This window comes from Octopus sinensis, unplaced genomic scaffold (assembly GCF_006345805.1).
Source record: "Octopus sinensis unplaced genomic scaffold, ASM634580v1 Contig07123, whole genome shotgun sequence".
In the NCBI taxonomy this organism is placed as follows: domain Eukaryota; kingdom Metazoa; phylum Mollusca; class Cephalopoda; order Octopoda; family Octopodidae; genus Octopus; species Octopus sinensis.
The window spans coordinates 136,587-155,255 of record NW_021829853.1 but is presented as its reverse complement, the minus strand read 5'-3'; the positions used below and the strand labels follow the sequence as shown (position 1 = coordinate 155,255).

Below are 18,669 nucleotides of genomic sequence, written 5' to 3'. Positions count from 1 at the left end.
CAAGGCTATAGTAAAAGATATTTGCCCGAGGTGCCATGCAGTAGGACTGAACCCGATTCCATGTAGTTGGTAAGCAAGCTACTTACCACACAGCCACATTCTTTCTGATGCTCTACTGATTCTACCAGTTCACTTAGCATATGTGGTTTTAACTCACTACTATAATAGCTTTATTGGTTCATCTTTTGAGATTTCTCTGCCACCAGATTTTTCTATTCATCACACTGCAGTGATGTAGTTATTGATTTCTTTCTTTGGCTCACAGACAGAAATTTGGAAGGCAGATGTGCAATCAGTTGGTGGAATGGTTGACTGGGACTTTATTTTATCAATGCCGGAGTAATTAAAAGACACAATGTGTCCCCAGTAAGTTTTGAGCTAGTAAATAGCATCAACAACACTGTATGTCTGTCTCTCGTGCCTGTGTGGGTTGGATGGTTTGATGAAATCTGGCTGGATGCCCTTCCTAACGCCAACCACTTTACAGTGTGTCCTGGGTGCTTTTCATGTCACTGGCACAAATGAGGTTGTCAAGTACCTTGCTAAATTTTTTTTAAATTTAGGAAAGGAAAAAGCACCTTAAGTGGTAGAGAGGTGGTTTTATGCCAGGTTTTCAAGGGGGTTCAGGTATGATAGAGGGACAAGCACAGGTGTCTTGCTATAGAGAAGATACATGGCTACCCAGCACTATATAAGGGTGGGTGGGAGTAGCTTATAATGCAGATGAATTCAAGCAGTCATCACTTTTTAGATGAAATGTATTACAAACGCATCAAAGCCAAACGAAAATGGAAAATAGTTGTTAAAATGACGAAAGCAAATGTTGTTGAGGCATTTATTTGTCTATCATTTCTGTCAATTTAGCAGAGAGAGGATGGATAGTAGAATCAACAGAATATTTGTGAAGAATTTAATTATCTTTAATTGAATTCCTGAGTTCAAATTGTGTTGGGAGTTAAATTTATCTTTCATCCTTCTGAGATCAATAATTATGAGAATCGATAATATTGAAAGGTGATTGAATGGATTCTCCTCCTTTCAAAAATTTATTGTCTTTTGCCACCAATTGAAGAAATCAATATTTGTTCAATATTTCTTACATTCCATGTTCACATCATTCACTTTCATGTTTATTGTTGTTTAGCCTAGGGTCAGCCTTGTTTTAAGCAGATGTTCCAACAGTGACCATCCTTTAGCCCTACTATTTAGAGTCATTTAATGTTTCCTTTCTAAGAAGACCTGGTGTTTTAAGGTAGATTTATCTGCAGTTTCTAGCATGTTCAGCAACCATATTGGAATCTTTCTTGTTGGTTGGTATAAACATGTATTTGTCTAATATTTTGTGGTTATATCTCTTTGTGCAAATAAGAGAGGCAATGCTTGTATCCTTTTTTTATAGATCCCATGTTGTTAGAGATAACTGCTTAATCTAATCTAAATCATAAAGTTCTAAAGGACCAATTTATCCTGATTTTCTGGAGGGTAAGCAAGCGAGATAAATCTTCCTGGATATGCTAGTATTACTCTGCAGGAAAATGTTCATCAGTTCTATAGTGCTCCCTCTCTCTTACCTGTTAGCAAATTTAAAAAGTTAGCTATAGGTTGAGGGTAAAAAGATTGGTGGTGACTAGCTAGAGAGCATTTGTTTAGTTTACTGAAAAGGTGAGACAGGATTTAAGAAGAGGAGCAGTGAGTGCTTCAATGTGGACTTGGGCATTGATGGCACATGAATTATGAGTTCAAAGGGACAAAACTGTTGGTGTAATTGTGGGAATGGCATTAGGAAGGGCATCCAGCTGTAGAAACACTGCCAGATCAGATTGGAGCCTGGTGCAGTCTCCTGGCTTCCCAGACGTTAAACGATGAATAATAATAATAATAATAATAATAAAAGAGATGGGAAAAAAAATATCAGGTCTTTACTAATCTTTGCAGCATGCTAGTGAAGGAATCTTTGCCAAACAGCTAGATGGTCCTTAATTTAGTTGTGATTTACAATGTTTAGTGTAGTTTAGTTCCTTGTTGGCACTAAGTAAGCAGACATATACTGAAAGGTGTTTCATTGTGACCATCCTGCCGTTATTTAAGAGAATGCAAAGGTGGTATGCTGGCAGAATTGTTAGCACACCAGGCAAAATGCTTAGCAGTATTTTGCCTGTCATTACATTCTGAGTTCAAATTCTGCTGAGGTCAACTTTGCTTTTCATCCTTTTGGGATTGATAAATTAAGTACCAGTTGAACTGAACACAGGGGTCGATGTAATTGACTCATCTCCACCTCCCCCAAAATTTCAGGCCTTGTGCCTATAGTAGAAAGGATTATTTAAGAGAGTACAGAGTGTTTTGAGGTTAATAAGGTTGCTGTTTCAAGTAACCATGTAGAAGCTTCCTGATGGCTTGTAGAAATATTTATAGAAATACATGTAGCTTCTGAAACAATTTGCATGGAAAGTCTCAATGTAATTCACAGCATTTCTTGAACATTTATCCTAGTTATTATAGAAACATGTAAAGAGGTCTCTCCAATGAATATACACACATATACACAACTGAATACAGAAACAGTTTCAGGATAAGAAAAAGACAAATTTAGAACAATTACTAATATTATTTTTAATCCTTTTAGCAGTGTGTATGTCTGTGTTTGTCCTTTAGTTGTGCAAAACTATTCATTATATTATGAAAGATGAATTTTTTTGGAGATTTTTTTTCTGTTTTGGTGTCTGTGTGTATTTGACTCCATTTGTGTGATTTTGTGATGATACGTGTGTTAGCTGAGTGTGTGCTTGTGTTTCTCTGTCTTTTGAGCTTAATTAAAAATAATATAACAATTGCAGCGTGGAAGGTGTTTGTAAGCCATTTAAGAAACACACAAAAGCCGTTCGATTCACTTCAACATTTAAGTTTAATTTGTCAAAATATTTTCGTCGCTAAAATCCGCGACCTGTTCACTGACAAAAATCCGTGCTGCGCTGCAATTGTTTTCGTTTCAGCACACGATCTCAGATCAAATCACTTGCTATGCGAGTACATCTCCAAAAATAATATATCTGTATATAAATTACCAATTATTATTTCCTATGTCTATGAGTATGTGTGAGTTCATGAGTGTCTATGTGCCTGTACATGTAAATATAAATAAATGTCTATACAGAAATAGTATATATCATCATCATCATTTAACATCCGCTTTCCATGCTAGCATGGGTCGGACGATTTTGACTGAGGGCTGGTGAACCAGATGGCTGCACCAGGCTCCAATCTTGATCTGGCAGAGTTTCTACAGCTGGGTGCCCTTCCTAATGCCAACCACTCTGAGAGTGTAGTGGGTGCTTTTTACGTGCCACCGGCACAGAAAATAAATGGTTAATTTAGTATTGTTAAATTTAGTCCAATTTAGTGAAAATATAACCTGTGGATAAAACACTGAAACATTGTCAACTAAAAGTGTGGATTGTTTGATGAGTTACGTCTTTATTAAATCATATCAGATGGAGAAAAATATCATCATCATCATCATACGTCTGCTTACCAAGTTGGCATGGGTCAGATGGTTTGACAGGAGCTGGCAAGCTATAGGACTTCACCAAGCTCTGAAATTAGTAAAAGAACACACGCTCATGCATATACACACACACACTAATCCAGTGTTTTAATGGTTTTGAGGTGATGGCCACATTAACATTAGTTAAAATCTTACCATTATGTTGTTGTTACCCTTGTTTAAAGGATCTAAATTAAAGGCAAACTGGCTGTGACCTTCCTGTCCTTTTTTTTCGGGAGTATGGTGTAATTAGATGGAAAAATCTGATTATTATTTATTGCTTGTTGAGTGACTACTTCCAGACTTTCTCATTGGATCTGCTGTCCATGAGGTGTCTCTGTGTAATATACATATACATACAGAAGGTTGATACAAAAAGTGGAAGGTTGAATAAAAATTAAAGAAGAAAACAAAAGAATTGAAATTAGAGTTACATCTCCTTTGACTGAAGAAGTCATAATTAAATTAGTTGTAGAATGATTCAATGGAGAGGGTTCCAAAGTCTGTTCAATTCAGAGAGGATGGTGTCTTCCAGTTTGTCAAAAGAAATTTGTCCATATACTTGCATTTGCTGGAAATTTGGATCTGGAATTGTGTAGTGGAATTCCTGGATCTAAAAAGAAATATTTCAGCTACACATAAGTTGCATTTCTTAGAACCATTTACATATTGCATGGATTTCTCTGTGATTCTCCCCTTGTTTGTATGTGGTATTCAGATGATCTTCAAACCCCATACACGCTAGCCAACTTTGTGGCTTTACTTTTGCCATTGTGAAGACTGGTGGTTTGCATAATGTCTTTTGAAACCATCTTTGCATAACCAGTTGTAATTCTTCTTCTCAATTATCTTCAAGCATTGCTGTGACTTCTGCCTTATAGCTGACAGAGTTTATCATACATGACTAATCAAGTGGGCAAGCTTCAGGGTCTTGACAGTTAAAACTGGGAGTGGTTTCTTGGTGATGTTTACAAGTAATAATGTTCTTCATATGGGGCAGCAGCTGTATGATATTTTTATCAAGTGCCTATTAAAAATCTCCTTGTATTTATGGTATATTGGGAAATACTTATTGTTAAATCTGTGCTAGATTTAACAATATGGGAGAGGGTGGTGAACCGTATTATTTTCCTAGGTCTATTTTTAGGTTTTGTATTTATATTTGAAGGGTTGTAATATATCTTATCTATGAAGCCACTGTTAGCTAGAGCATTGTTAATGTAGGGGGGGGGGGCTGCCTTTTCAAATATTTCTTTAGAAGATGAACGATTAGATATCCTATTACTGATGTTAGCTATCAGATTTTTAAGCACAATAGGGGTGGTGGTACCAGAATTGTTTGTGTATTTAAAAGAGCTTCTTTGGTTTATGGTAGGGCTTATAAGAGTGAGAGTTTAGATCAAGGGAAACATCTAAAAAATCAACTTTGGACACATTAGTGGTATCAGTGGTTTTGAGGCCTGATTGACTAAAGGTAGCAATGTGTTTTTCCCCAATTTATCAGGTGTGTGACCACCACAGCCATGAGATATTCCCAACCCATTGCCCCAGTGTAGGCCAATATTGTGGTATGAGAACTTGGATCTTAGTGTCTTACCCACAAGATCACAGATGCAAGCACTGTCATACAATCCCATCAATACACGGAAAAATTATTTTGTATCAGATTTTTTAACTTATGCTTATCCCTTATTAAATATATATGACTATGTGGTAAGAAGCTTGCTTCCCAACCACATGGTTCCAGGTTCAGTCCCACTGCATGGCATTTTGGGCAAATGTCTTCTACTATAGCATCAGGCCAACCAAAGCCTTGTGAGTGGATTTGGTGGATGGAAACTGAAAGAAGCCCATCTTATGTGTATGTGTGTGTGTCTGATTGTTCTCACCCATCACTTGTCAACTGGTGTTGGTGTGTTTAGACCCCCATAACCTAGCAGTTTGGCAAAAAGAGACTGATAGAATAAGTGCCAGGCTTTAAAAATATAAGTACTGGGGTCAATATATCTGGCTTAAAATTCTTCAAGGTGGTGCCACAGTATGGTCGCAGTCTAATGACTGAAAGAAGTAATAAAGAAAGAAATCACACACATGCGCGCGTGCGCTCTAGTTGGCTTGAATGACAAAATACATGTTCCATTTGTACTTCACAGAGTTGTGTGGTTAGCAATATGAATGATATAACATTTATAGTAAACAATTATGTTATTAAAAAATGTCCTCTCAGACATTCAGTTATAAAAAAAATGAGGGTAAAAAAAAAAAAAAAATAGAACATACAAGAACTGTTTGTATGGTGGAGGAAGTGGGGAGGTTGGTAATGAGACAGAATAAACCATTTCAGCAATATTGAATTATGTATTTTTATGTGATTGTTTTTTTTTTTCCTGTTTTCAGATCAGTTTTGTATATTTAATGAAAAGATGTGGGCTAACCATTGGGGTCCTTGGCCATTACAGCAAGCAGCTTATCAGAATGTCCCGAGTGAACAAGGTAAGTAAAACAGACCCCATTTATTTTCGGGGGTTTTTTTTTTTTGCATTGTTCTCAAAATTTTTTTTTGAATCAGAAGAGTCTTCAGGATCAGTGTTTATCTTCAGTTTTGATAGCTTTAGCAGACTTCCAATCCCTTTTAAATATGGTGTTGACCCCCTAACTGGCTGGCTTTTTCTGTTAAGAGATTTAAAATTAACAATGCAGCCCGATGAATCACTCCTCAGTTTGACTGAGAAATGGCGAGCCAGGAGGCTGCACCAGGCTCTAATCTAATCTGGCAAAGTTTCTACAGCTGGATGCCCTTCCTAATGCCAACCACTCCAAGAGTGTAGTGGGTGCTTTTACGTGCCACCGGCACAAGGGCCAGTCAGGCAGTTCTGGCAACGACCACACGCAGAAGGTATTTTTTACGTGCTACCTGCACAGGAGCCACTCCAGCGGCACTGGCAACAACCACGCTCGAATGTTGTTTTTCATGTGCCACTGGCCCATGTGCCGGTAAGGCAACGCTGGCAACAATCACTTTCGAATGGTGCTTTTTACGTTCCTACCTATTTCATATTCAAGCCAATGGGATCTGACTTTTCACACCTACCGATGTCATTCTAAAAATTAACTGCTACATCATCAGATTTTCAAAGTTATTAGATAATTCATGGTTAATTCAAAACAATGTGTACCAATAAACAATACTCTGAATGCCATTCCCTCTTCCAAATTAAAGACTATGAACATATTTTCCTCTTTTGATTGTACAATTCCATCTCTACAATCAATGGATATAGAATTCATCTCCCATTTATAATGATATCATAACTGTTGTACAATTGTGTGTGAGCTGTTGCATTTTAGATGTCTGTTAGCTTATTCAAATGCAGTTTTGTGTTTTAATGGAATTGTTTGTAAGTACCAAAGCTTAATGATGGTTTAAGATTGGTTATATTTTTTACTAAATTGACCCTACTATCATTTCAATGTTAATTCAAATTATATGTAATAATTTACTTTTATCATCATCGTCATTATCGTTGTCGTCATCATCATCTAGCACACATGTTCCATGCTGGCTGTGGTTGGAAAGCTCAGCAGGATCCAATAGGTCCAAGGACTGCATTGTGCTCCAATATCTACTTTGGCATGACTTCTATGGCCAGCAGGCCCTTCCTAATGTGAGCCATTTTACTGGGTTCTTTTTTTATGTGGAACCAGCACTAGTGAGGTTGCCATGCAGCTGGCAAGAGTGGGGTTACAGTAGAGGGAGATGTAGGGGTTTTATGCTAGGAGATGAGGGTTAAAGTATAAGAGGAGATGGAAGAGAACAGGTTTCTTGTTGTAAGGGAGCTATATTGTTACTCATCATCATCATCATCATCATCATTGTCTTGTAAATGACCATTTCTTTTCTTCTTTGTTTTTCTAACAGTTGACTGGGCTGAACTGGCCAAACAATGGATTGCCCAACGTGAGGCAATGTCATCAGGAGCTGCTGCTGTTCAAACAAATGAAGATACATCACAGGCACCTCCCCCTCCACCGCTGCAACAACAGACCCCATCACAGCAGCAGCAGCAGCAGCCCCCACCAGCGCCACAATGCCAGCCACCTTTGCCAATGCATCAGATTTCTCAGACCCCTCCACCTCAGAACACAGCTCCACCACCACCGCCGCCGCCGCTGTTTCCACCTCTTCCCCCTGATGGCAAAAGTTCTGATGTTGAAACAACAGGCCCCCCGCCTCAAATGATATTGGAACATGTCCCTCCACCTCCTCCACCTCATACGCATGCCACCCAACCAGGTGGCAATGAAAACCAGAACGAAATGGACATCTCGGACGGAGAGAACGACTCTAATCGGGACTCAGGTAGGCACAGTTTGGGTTTTGTGTCTTCAGAACAATTCTGGAAGAATCTGTGAAATATTTTGTAAACCAACTGGATGAATAGAATTAGATGGGAACTAAATAAAGAAATAACATTAGAGAAAATAAAAGAACCAAAAAAACCCCACCCAAAAACAGGCAAAATAACAATTGAGATAAGGTTGGTTGGGAGAATCTGTAGAGCAGCAGACTTTCTGATATTTAGTTCCAATTCTGTACAATGGTAGGTGTAGGAGTGGCTGTGTGGTAAGTAGCCTGCTTACAAACCACATGGTTCCAGGTTCAGTCCCACTGCATGCCACCTTGGGCAAGTGTCTTCTACTATAGCCTCAGGTTGACCAAAGCTTTGTGAGTGGATTTCCTAGATGGAAACTGAAAGAAGCCCATCTTATTTGTAAATCTGTCTGTGTGTGTGTGTTTTTGTTTATCTTCCACCACTAGTTGACAACCAGTGTTGGTGTGTTTACATCCCTATAACTCAGCAGTTCAACAAAACAGACCGATATGTATAAAAATAGGTACAACGCAGGTGAGGGGCAGTTCCGTTGGCTAAAAATTTTTCAGTGCAGTGCCCCAGCATGGGCACGGTCTAATGGACTGAAACAAGCCAAAGATAAAAGAAGCACTTGTCAGGTGCTGAGGTTGGTTTCATAAACTGTCACCTCTCAAAATGTATGACTTGGTGTCAGTAATCACCAACAATAATCTTTCTCATTACTGTTCTTGTAGAGTTTGTCTGGTATTTCAATAATTAAACAATACTTTGTCATCATCATCATCATCGTTTAATGTCTGCTTTCCATGCTAGCATGGGTTGAACAATTTTGACTGAGGGCTGGCGAACCAGATGGCTGCACCAGGCTTCAATCTTGATCAGGCAGAGTTTCTACAGCTGGATGCCCTTCCTAACGCCAACCACTCCGAGAGTGTAGTGGGTGCTTTTTTTACATGCCACCGGCATGGAGCCGGTACTGGCAACGACCTCGCTTAGATCTTTTTACACATGCCACCATCACAGGTGTCAGTAAGGCGACGCTGGTAATGATCACGTTCGAATGGTGCCTTTTACGTGCCACCTACATGGAAGCCAGTTAGCCACTCTGGCAACAATTATGCTCAGATGGTGCTCTTGGCACCCTACTAGCACGGGCACAAGTGCCAGTAAGGCGACGCTGATAACGATCAAGCTAATTAATTTATTCTACATCTTGGTTTGGTATGTAATACTTTAAAGAAGAAGCATGATTCTAGCTCAGACAGAAAATAAGAATTTAATGGTTTTGAAAACTTGAGGATCATTACCTTAAACTAATTGAATTCTATCATCTCTAATGAATCCAGTGCCATGTTATTAGGTAGGAAGAGATTTGGTATTCCTCAGTTGATGAGTTCTGACAATAAATATATGTTATGATAAAGATGGATTCTGTCAGTTTTGATGAGGAAAGTTTTGTCATTCAATCAGCTATATCAGTCCATTAGCTATTCTGCAAATACTTGCACTCTGACACAGCCTGTAACCAGACTGACCTTTCAAATTTCGAATGACTCTGATGTATCATCATTTAACATCTGTTTCCCATGCTGGTATGGGTTGGATGGTTTGACAGGATCCAATGACACCACAGTGTCAGTTTTGGCTTGGTTTCTGTGGCAGAATGATCATATTAATGCCAACCATTTTACAGAGTGCACTGGGTTTTTTTTTACATGGCACCAGCAGCAGTGAGGTCACCAAGTAATTTGCAAGACAGCAAAAAGAACAGAGAAGAGAAAAAAGAAAAGAAAAGGAAAAAGTTCTCACTATTAAGGGGAGGGATGTGTTTGATAAGGGAGGTGGCTTTATGCCGGGTGTTGAAAGGCTAAAGTATGATAGAGGGGTGAGTACAGATGTGTTGCTGATGGGGGGAAGATACATGGCTACTTCTTATTATATAAGGGAGGATAGGAGTATCTAGGAAGCTGGAGATAAAGCTGGTTGAGATGTGTTGCTAGAGCAAAGACTCAAGGTAGAGGAAGGTGAGCATAAGAAAAGATTTGGACAGTGGCTCAGTGGGGGAAAGGAGGTTGGGTAGTTTTATGAGCGTATGTGTCAGGTGGGGAGAGCAATTTGATATTAATAACACACAAAGCTGTAAAATTTACTTATGAGATGTTAAAATTTATGTCACTGCAGTTGCTGTGGAACTGCGTCTGAGCAGTTGGGTGATGAAAATTTTGACATCTCATAAATTTAATTTAAAGTGAATTTAAACAGCATGGTGTGTTTTTGATGGATTTTTCCATGATGTAGTTAGTTCAGTTTTGACACAAGGTCTTCAATCAAATCATTTGGTAGACAAAGTACATCTTTGAAATGTATAAATCAGAATTAGATTTAGAGCAAATGACTTCATTTTCCTACTCATTAACATCTAATTAATTTTCATGTTTGCATGAATGAGATGATTTTATTGTAGGAGAAATTATTTTTACATCTGGAAGTTCTGTTAACTGACTATTCAACTGTAAAATAGAGGTGGAGTCTTTTTTTTTTTTTTGTCAGTCAAGTAAATTGGGACAAACTAAATTCGATTCTTTGCTCAAGGATGCAGAATAGTTGCTGTAGTAAGTGTTGAATTTAGGGCCTTAGCATTAGGGTTCTAGTGTTATTGTTCTTCATAGAGACACAAAATACACTTTTGTATATTAAAGGAATTAAAATCTATTTGAATGTCTTGAAGTTGTTGGTTAAGGTCATGTGATGGTTCACAGCTTATATTCTCATCGAAGTAGCTCTAAATAGTTGCCCTAACGAGCTATAGTTCAGCGAGGCATTTTGTGTGGGGTACTGTATTGCTGAAATAAAAGCTTAGTTAGATTTCTTATGCTGGAGTCAAAATTGTTTCATGGTCCTGAGAGAGAAAACTCTTTATTGAATCATCATTATCATCATCATCATCGTTTAATGCCCGCTTTCCATGCTAGTATGGGTTGGATGGTTTGACCGGGGTCTGGGAAGCCAGGAGGCTGCACCAGGCTCCAGTCTGATTTGGCAGTGTTTCTACAGCTGGATGCCCTTCCTAATGCCAACCACTCCGTGAGTGTAGTGGGTGCTTTTTACGTGCCACCGGCACAGGGGCCAGAGGAGGCTGGCAAACAGCCACGATCGGTTGGTGCCTTTTACGTGTCACCGATACGGACACCAGTCAGGTGGCGCTGGCATCGGCCACGTTTGGAAGGTGTTTTTACCTGCCACCAGCATGGGTATCTTAACTACAATTTCCATTTGATTTTTATTTTGATGTTGATCTTCTCTTGAATTATTAACTTTAGAAGAGCTACTCAGAGTTTATCCAACAACTCAGTGTATTATAGAACATTATCATATAGATCATCATATTATCATCATTTAACATCTGCTTTCCATTTTGACATGGATTGGACAGTTCAACAGTGGCTGGCAAGCCAGAGAGAGCTACATCAGGCTCCAATTGTCGGTGCCATGTAAAGAGCACCAGCACTGGTGCGTTTTATGTGGCACCAGCCGGATCACTAAGTAGTTTGCAGGACAAAGACTGCTCACCTGAGAGAGAGGGAAGTAGCTGTGAGCAAGGGGAAAGGTTAGAGTGTAATAGAGAGACAGAGATAGCTGCCTTACTATAGAGGGGATACTTGGCTACCCTGGAGAAGAAGGGGAGAAAGAATTAGAGAAGGGAACTTGTGAAATGTACATGCCTAAGCATAAACCTATAGAATTTCTTTCTTAAATGAATGGAGCTGAAAATGATATTCGGTACATTTGTATGAGACTCTGTTGTAATGTTGCAGGTAATATAAATGCAATTGTTTTTGTTTGTTTTATTTTGAAATCCTGAAGTCTACAAAGGCCCAGCTTCAATGCCTAGCCAACCGATGCCGGGCAACCTTCCTTTATTAAACCAGCCTCCCCCAAACCAACCAATCCCTGGAGACTGGAATTGGAATATGACTAACTGGAATGTACCTGGCCATCAAGGTTCAGGACCCCCACAGTGGGGCATGCAACATCACCCGGTCGCTGATCATAAGGTAGCTGAAATTCTCTCTCTTGCTCTCTCTCTCTGTCTCTCTATCTATATATCTATATCTATCTATATATATATATATATATATATATAAACAAAACTGTCCGACGAACTGGAACGTGAAACTCTGAGTAACAGCTTTTTTTATATTTCTGCTGCTTTTAAATAAAGCATATTACTCTACTTCTGGTATTTGAGTACTCTTTTTTCCACCTTGTTTCGCATTTATGTGCTTACTCCGGTATATATATATATATATATATATATATATATATATATTGTGTGTGTGTTCATATATTATTGACTGTTATGAACATTTAAAATTGTCAACATTGAAACTTTTGAACATGTTTTTCTAATTCATAATTCTAAATTTGTCTGTTATGAACATTTAAATTTGTCAACATTGAAACTTTTAAAGATGTTTTTCTAATTCATAATTCTGAATTTTTACTATTGATAAACAAAAAAAATATTGTTGAAACTAGTTTGATACATATGTAAATAAATTTATTTTAAACAATTACAAGTTTTTCAAATTTAGGTGCATTTCAACAACAAATTTGCCTATACAGTTCTATATGTAAGAGATGAGTATGTACATTATTTACATTTGACGGATAGTTGTCCTCATCTTGTTTGTTGTTAACACAATGTTTCAGCTGATATACCCTCCAGCCTTCATCAGGTGTCCTGGGTTCTCATCCCTAAAGTATTTTTCGATGCTAATATTATTATTATTCCCTGTCTGGAATTGAACTTGGAACCTTGCGGTTAGTAGCCCGCGCTCTTAACCACTACGCCATATGGCTGTGGGCAATTATGGAGTGAATTTTAGGGCTTATAAATCTAATATATTCCTATCCTTCATTAATACTGGTTCCCATATGCTATTCCACTTGGTCTATTTAGGAGGTTGTTGTGTCCTAGCATATGTGCTGCTTCCTTTAGTTTTCGTATTTTCGAGTGGTGTTCTCTGTCTATTATTTTAACTTCATCCCACAGGGGCAGGTGGTCTCCATTTATAATAATAATAATAATAACACTGAAAAATACCTTAGGAATGAGAACCCAAGTTTGAAATTTCCCCAAGACCCATGATGAAGGCTGGAGAGTATATCAACCGAAATATTGTGTTAACAACAAACAAGATGAGGACAAATATCCGTCAAATAGTGTAAATAATGTAAATTTGCCTATATGTATGTGTGTGTTTTTATTTCTTCAGTGACTTTGTTGATGTTTTGTATGAATGCAAGATTGAAATAACATTTGGGAATTGTTTAAAAGAAAATTTTCACTTTCATCCGATTTTCAATGAAATTAATTTCTTAAGATTTGAAAAATATATTTAGTTTTAAATTTTCTTCTTTTCTGACTTTCATTTAATTTCACTCAGGATAATCAATCTTACAATTACGTTCATGGCAACAACAACTTTCAACAAAATTTTGACTACCATCACCATAGCAACGAACAGTTTCGGTACCAGCAGGTGAGTTTGCCTAGACATGAACGCATCCCCAGTCACAGACATCATGTCAATAGTGTAAGTACATTTTCCATTTAGGTTCTGATGCTTGTCTGAAGGATATTCCAGACTGAGGTTATTTATGTTTTTCCATTCTATGTGTTTCTATGCTGCTGCCAATGTTTTCCCCCTTTGTTTCAATCCTTTTGTATGAGAATCGTAAAACTATGAAAGATCTTTTATGGGTTTTTGAAATATGAATACAAGGTGTAGGCATGGCTGTGTGGTACGAAGTTAGCTTCCCAGCCACACAGTTCTGGGTTCACTCCCACTGCATAACACCTTGGGTAAGTGTATTCTACTATAGCTTCATACCAACCAAGTGGATTTGGTAGAAGGAAACTGAAAGAAGCCTGTCTATATATGTATATAAAACAAATAGTGAGGAATTATCAATCCAGGCAAAATACTTCATAAGTGCTCTGTTGGCACACCAGGCTAACAATATTACTTAGATTAATGAAGAACTCCAGGTAATCTTGTGGTAGGGTCTCTAAAGGAACATCTAATGACCATTATTTTTATAATAATAATAATAATAATTGTGTACAGTGCTCAGGTGCACTACAACTCATCTAAAGTGTATATATAATCAGGTGTAGTTTCGGCGGATTTCGGAAAGCATGAGGGCCTTAAAAGATGCAGTGTCATGGCAGTCAACAACTGACGCAGGCAGTTTATTCCATGCTTCAGCAACTCTGAGCGTGAAAAAATGTTTCCGAAAGTCATGGGAGCTGTATTGTTTTCTGACTTTGTAGGCATGTCCACGTGTGTTAGACACATGGAGATCAAAAAGGTGTTCAGTGTTGTTGTTGGTGAGGTGGTTGATAACTTTGTGGGTGTTTACCAAGTCCGTCGCCAAACGCCGGAGCTTCAGTGAATCCATGCCCAGGGAAACAAGGCGCTCAGAATATGGTAGGTGTCTGATGGAGGGTATGCGTTTGGTTGCACGTCTCTGGACAGATTCCAGGAGGTCAATGTTCTGTGCAAGATAGGGGTTCCAAACTGATGATGCGAATTCCAAGTGTGGTCGTACCATAGCTGTATACAGTTTTAAATAGATGGCTGGAGAGCGGCTAACAAAAGACCTGCTGAGTGATGCCAAGACACCCTCGGCCTTCCTGACAATCTTAGAGATATGCTTTGACCAACGCAAATCACTGCTGACAGTGATGCCTAGGTCACGCTCGCAAGAGGATTTCTTGATATCAGTGTTGTGGAGGGAGTATGTGAACGCAGGGTTTTTTCTCCCAAAATGCATGGTGGTACACTTGTCCACAGCCAGTTTCAGTTGCCAGTCTGTGATCCATTGCTGCATTGTGTCTAGGTCTGATTGCAGGAAAGAGTTGTAGACATCGCTTGTTTCTTATATACAGAGTGAACCAAAAGTAGGCGGACAGTAGGTTGAATAGGGTTTCTGTTAGGGTTATATTCTAACTTGCATTGATAACATTTTCAGTGCTTTTGTATTGTATTATTGTATACAATAAAATTTAATTGTGTATGTAATAATTGTTTATCAAAATTTAATTGTATTAGTATGTGATCTCAAAATAAATGTTATCATTTACTGTCCCCCTGCATTTGGTTCACCCTGTATATATATATATAACATCAACATTTAACACCTGTTTTGATGACTATGATATATGTGTGCGTATATATATATATATATATATGTGACAGGCTTCTTTCTTGTATGTGTCTGCACTTGCCCACCCCCTTCACTGCTTGACAACCAGTACTGGTGTGTTTATGTCTCCATAACTTAGTGGTTCAGCAAAAAAGGCCAACAGAATAAGTACCAGGCTTCCCCTTTTGTTATTTTGAGATGCTCTGTGTTTCTTTCAGTTGCTTTAAATATAACAAAGAATTTAGTAAAATAACTTGGTTATCATTAAGCTAGTGTTAGGAACATAAATTGTGACTAAGATTTGGTGGAAGATTTTTATTCAAAACTTATGAAAACAAGACATTTGTACTCAGAGCCAGGTTGGTAACGAAAGGGTTAAAAAAAATTAAGTTTTAGGGTTGATTTGTTTGACTAACATTCTTCAAAGTGGTGCCCCAGCATGGCTGTAGTCAAATGACTGAGACAAGTGAAAGATAAAAGATTCAATCCTTAACTATTTCAGTGCCTTTATTCATGTAGCTGTTGGCTGTTCCTTCAGTGTTGCACTCTGTACATAATCATGTCTATGTATATTCATTGCTATTTTGATTGTTGCTGGCTTGAAGTCTTGGTAAGCTTTATTAGCATTATATAACAAACTGCTCTGAATTCCATTCACATAAATCATATAAGATAAGATACAAAATATCTCGGCTGATGCCAGTCCTGCCAGACTGGCTCCTGTGCTGGTGGCATGTAAAAAGCACCATTCGAGCATGGTCAGTGCCAGTGCTGCCTGGCTGCTGGTGGCACATAAAAAGCACCCACTACACACTCGGAGTTGTTGGCGTTAGGAAGGACATCCAGCTGTAGAAACATTGTCAGAACAGATTGGAGCTTGGTGCAACCTCCTGGCTTGCCAGTCCCTAGTCAAACCATCCAACCCATGCCAGCATGGAAAGCAGACATTAAACAATGATGATGATTTCAGGCAAGGTTTTTTTTTATTGTCCATTATGTTTATGTATTTCCAACAATGGAGGGGAAACGAACGTGTTGTTGCCACATTTATCCAAGAGATGCTCTTGAAAAACAAGCATTACTTGGTTGAAATATGTTTATGTAATATTAATAATTAGAGATACTCTGTTAGAATATATTTGAATGAAATTCCCTCTCTTTCTTTCGGAGAGGCACGAGCACCTACACGCACATATACACACACGGCAGTAACTTCCGCCTACCGAATTCAATCACAAAGCTTCGGTCGGCCCAGGGCTATAGCTGAAGACACTTGCCCAAAGTGCCACGCGGTGGGACTGAACCCGAAACCATGTAGCTAGGAAGCAAGCTCCCTTACCACACAGCCATGCCCACACCTACAAGCCATGCAATTGAAATTTATAGACTTAGATAAAACTATGCTGTAAAATTGAATAGCAACATAAAAATATGTTTACAATTCTAAATAAAACGTGTACAATCCTATCCAATTATTCACATTGTAGGTATTAATAATAATGTGTCTAAACAATAACGATTTCAGACTTTTGGTGACCTAAAAACCATATAACATTAAGTTGCCTGGTTGTTTTTATTCCATTGTATTTTGGGTTTGTTTCATTTAAGTTTTATATTTTGAATAGCATCAGCAAGTACATTGCTTTCAATGAATGTTTTCAATAATTTCAGAAGTTTTGCAACTTGGTAAAAATAGTAGTAGAGTACCTGGTTAAATACTTAAAAGTATTTTGTTTCATCTGGGTGTTCCCAGTTCAAATCCTGTCAGAGCTGATTTTCCTTTTCTCTCCTCTGGTACATATAAAATAGATTCTGATCAGAGACATAGTTGTATGTCTAAGAAGTATAACTTCAGCACCACTTCGTTCTGTGTTTGATCCTATTGAATGGCTCTTTGGGTAAGGTAGCATCTCCCATAGCCCCAGATTGACAAATATCATCATCATCATCATCATTTAACTTCGTTTTCCATGCTGGCATGGGTTGGACGGTTCAACTAAGGTCTGGGAAGCCAGGAGGCTGCACCAGACTCCAGTCTGATCTGGTAGTGTTTCTACAGCTGGATGCCCTTCCTAATGCCAACCATTCCAAGAGTGTAGTGGGTGCTTTATTACGTGCCACTGACACAGGGGCCAGAGGGAGTTGGCATCGGACGGTGCTTTTTATGTGCCACTGGCACGGAAGCCAGTCAAGTGGTGCTGGCATCAGCCACGTTCGGATGGTGAGTGGAATTTCATAGATGGAAACTGTGCTGAAGTTTGTCATGTGCACATATGTATATGGGTGTAGTTGTCTGTGATTGTATGTTTGGTGCAACACCATCCGTTAAAAAGTTGGTGTTATGTCAAAAAGGTAACTTAGTCACTTAAATTTGCATCAGATTAAATAAAATGCCCTGAGATTGATATAAATGACTGAAAAAGGAAGTTCTTGAAGGTGTTACTCCAGCATGGCCATAGTCTTGTGACTGAAACCAATAAAAGAATAAAGACAGTGGTGTAGACTCTATCACTTATACAACAAAATGTTTCTTCATCATCTTGGCCATATTTGACCCTCTTCTTTATACTGGCCATTTATCTGGCCAAGATATTAATTTACAAAGACACTGTCAATTAAAAGTGATTGAAAATATCCAGTTCTTGATGAAGTGTTTTTGTTGCTTTGTTGTTGTTTTATATTAGAAACTAAATTATTTGTGGAAAAAATATGAAATGATTCACAATCCGTGAAAACACAGACAATTGGAGACTGAAATAATTTTCTTTGTTTTTTTTTTTTCTTCTTTTTTTGTCTTTGATTTTTTTTCTTTTTCTTAATTAAACCCAAATACTTTATTTTATCCCAGGGAGAAGACAATTGGAGACATGATCAAAATCAGAATCGAGGCTACCGATCAAGCCGTGGTAATCGAAGCCGGTCACCCCCGAAACCACACATCCCCACTGCTCCAGTTGATGATTCAGGAATTGGTAAGTATAGCAAGGCAGATACAGGAATGAAAGACAATACGGAGAAGGGAAGATACAGAAATTAACAGATCTGGCAGCTGGGTATAGGTTTAGAGAAAATTTTGTGAAGGTCACAGAGAGAGTCAAAACCCAATTCATATATGGCAGGATGGGTCTAGATATGACACAGATAGGTTTTGTGCCTGGATTCCTAGCAAGGCAACTACAGGAGAAATACTTGGCTAAGAGTAAACCATTATTAGTGGCCTTTGTTGACCTGAAGAAGGCATTTGATAGGGTACCATGTACAATAATCTAATGGTCACTAAGGAAACACAGCATTGACTAATGGCCATGTACAAAGACAGTGAAGAATTCAGCATAAGGGATGGAGACCATCAGGGTTTAATTGTCAGTTCCCTTCTATTCGTCATAGACCTACCTGCCTTTGTAGAGGAGTTTAAGACTGGCTGTTCATGGGAACTCTGTATGCTGATGCTCTAGTTTTTAAAGCTGAATTTGTTGGGGACTTAGAGAGAAAATTTCTGGCTTGGAAGCTAAACCAAGAATAAAAAAAACTCTTAAG

General features: G+C 38.4%; 1 protein-coding gene across 2 annotated transcripts in view; it reads left to right on the top strand.

Moving 5' to 3' along the window:
* LOC115227777 (arginine/serine-rich protein PNISR) overlaps nucleotides 1-18,669 on the top strand; it is a 48,512-nt gene that overhangs the window by 13,158 nt on the left and 16,685 nt on the right. Inside the window, exons 2-6 of one of the 2 annotated variants that reach the window (XM_029798512.2) lie at nucleotides 5,942-6,037; nucleotides 7,464-7,904; nucleotides 11,782-11,972; nucleotides 13,368-13,463; nucleotides 17,981-18,104. In XM_029798512.2, coding sequence (XP_029654372.1) covers nucleotides 5,968-6,037; nucleotides 7,464-7,904; nucleotides 11,782-11,972; nucleotides 13,368-13,463; nucleotides 17,981-18,104 — 922 coding nt within the window. In that variant the 5' untranslated portion in view covers nucleotides 5,942-5,967. Of the gene's footprint in view, nucleotides 1-5,941; nucleotides 6,038-7,463; nucleotides 7,905-11,781; nucleotides 11,973-13,367; nucleotides 13,518-17,980; nucleotides 18,105-18,669 lie in introns of both variants that reach the window. The other variant, XM_029798511.2, reaches the window with a different exon arrangement.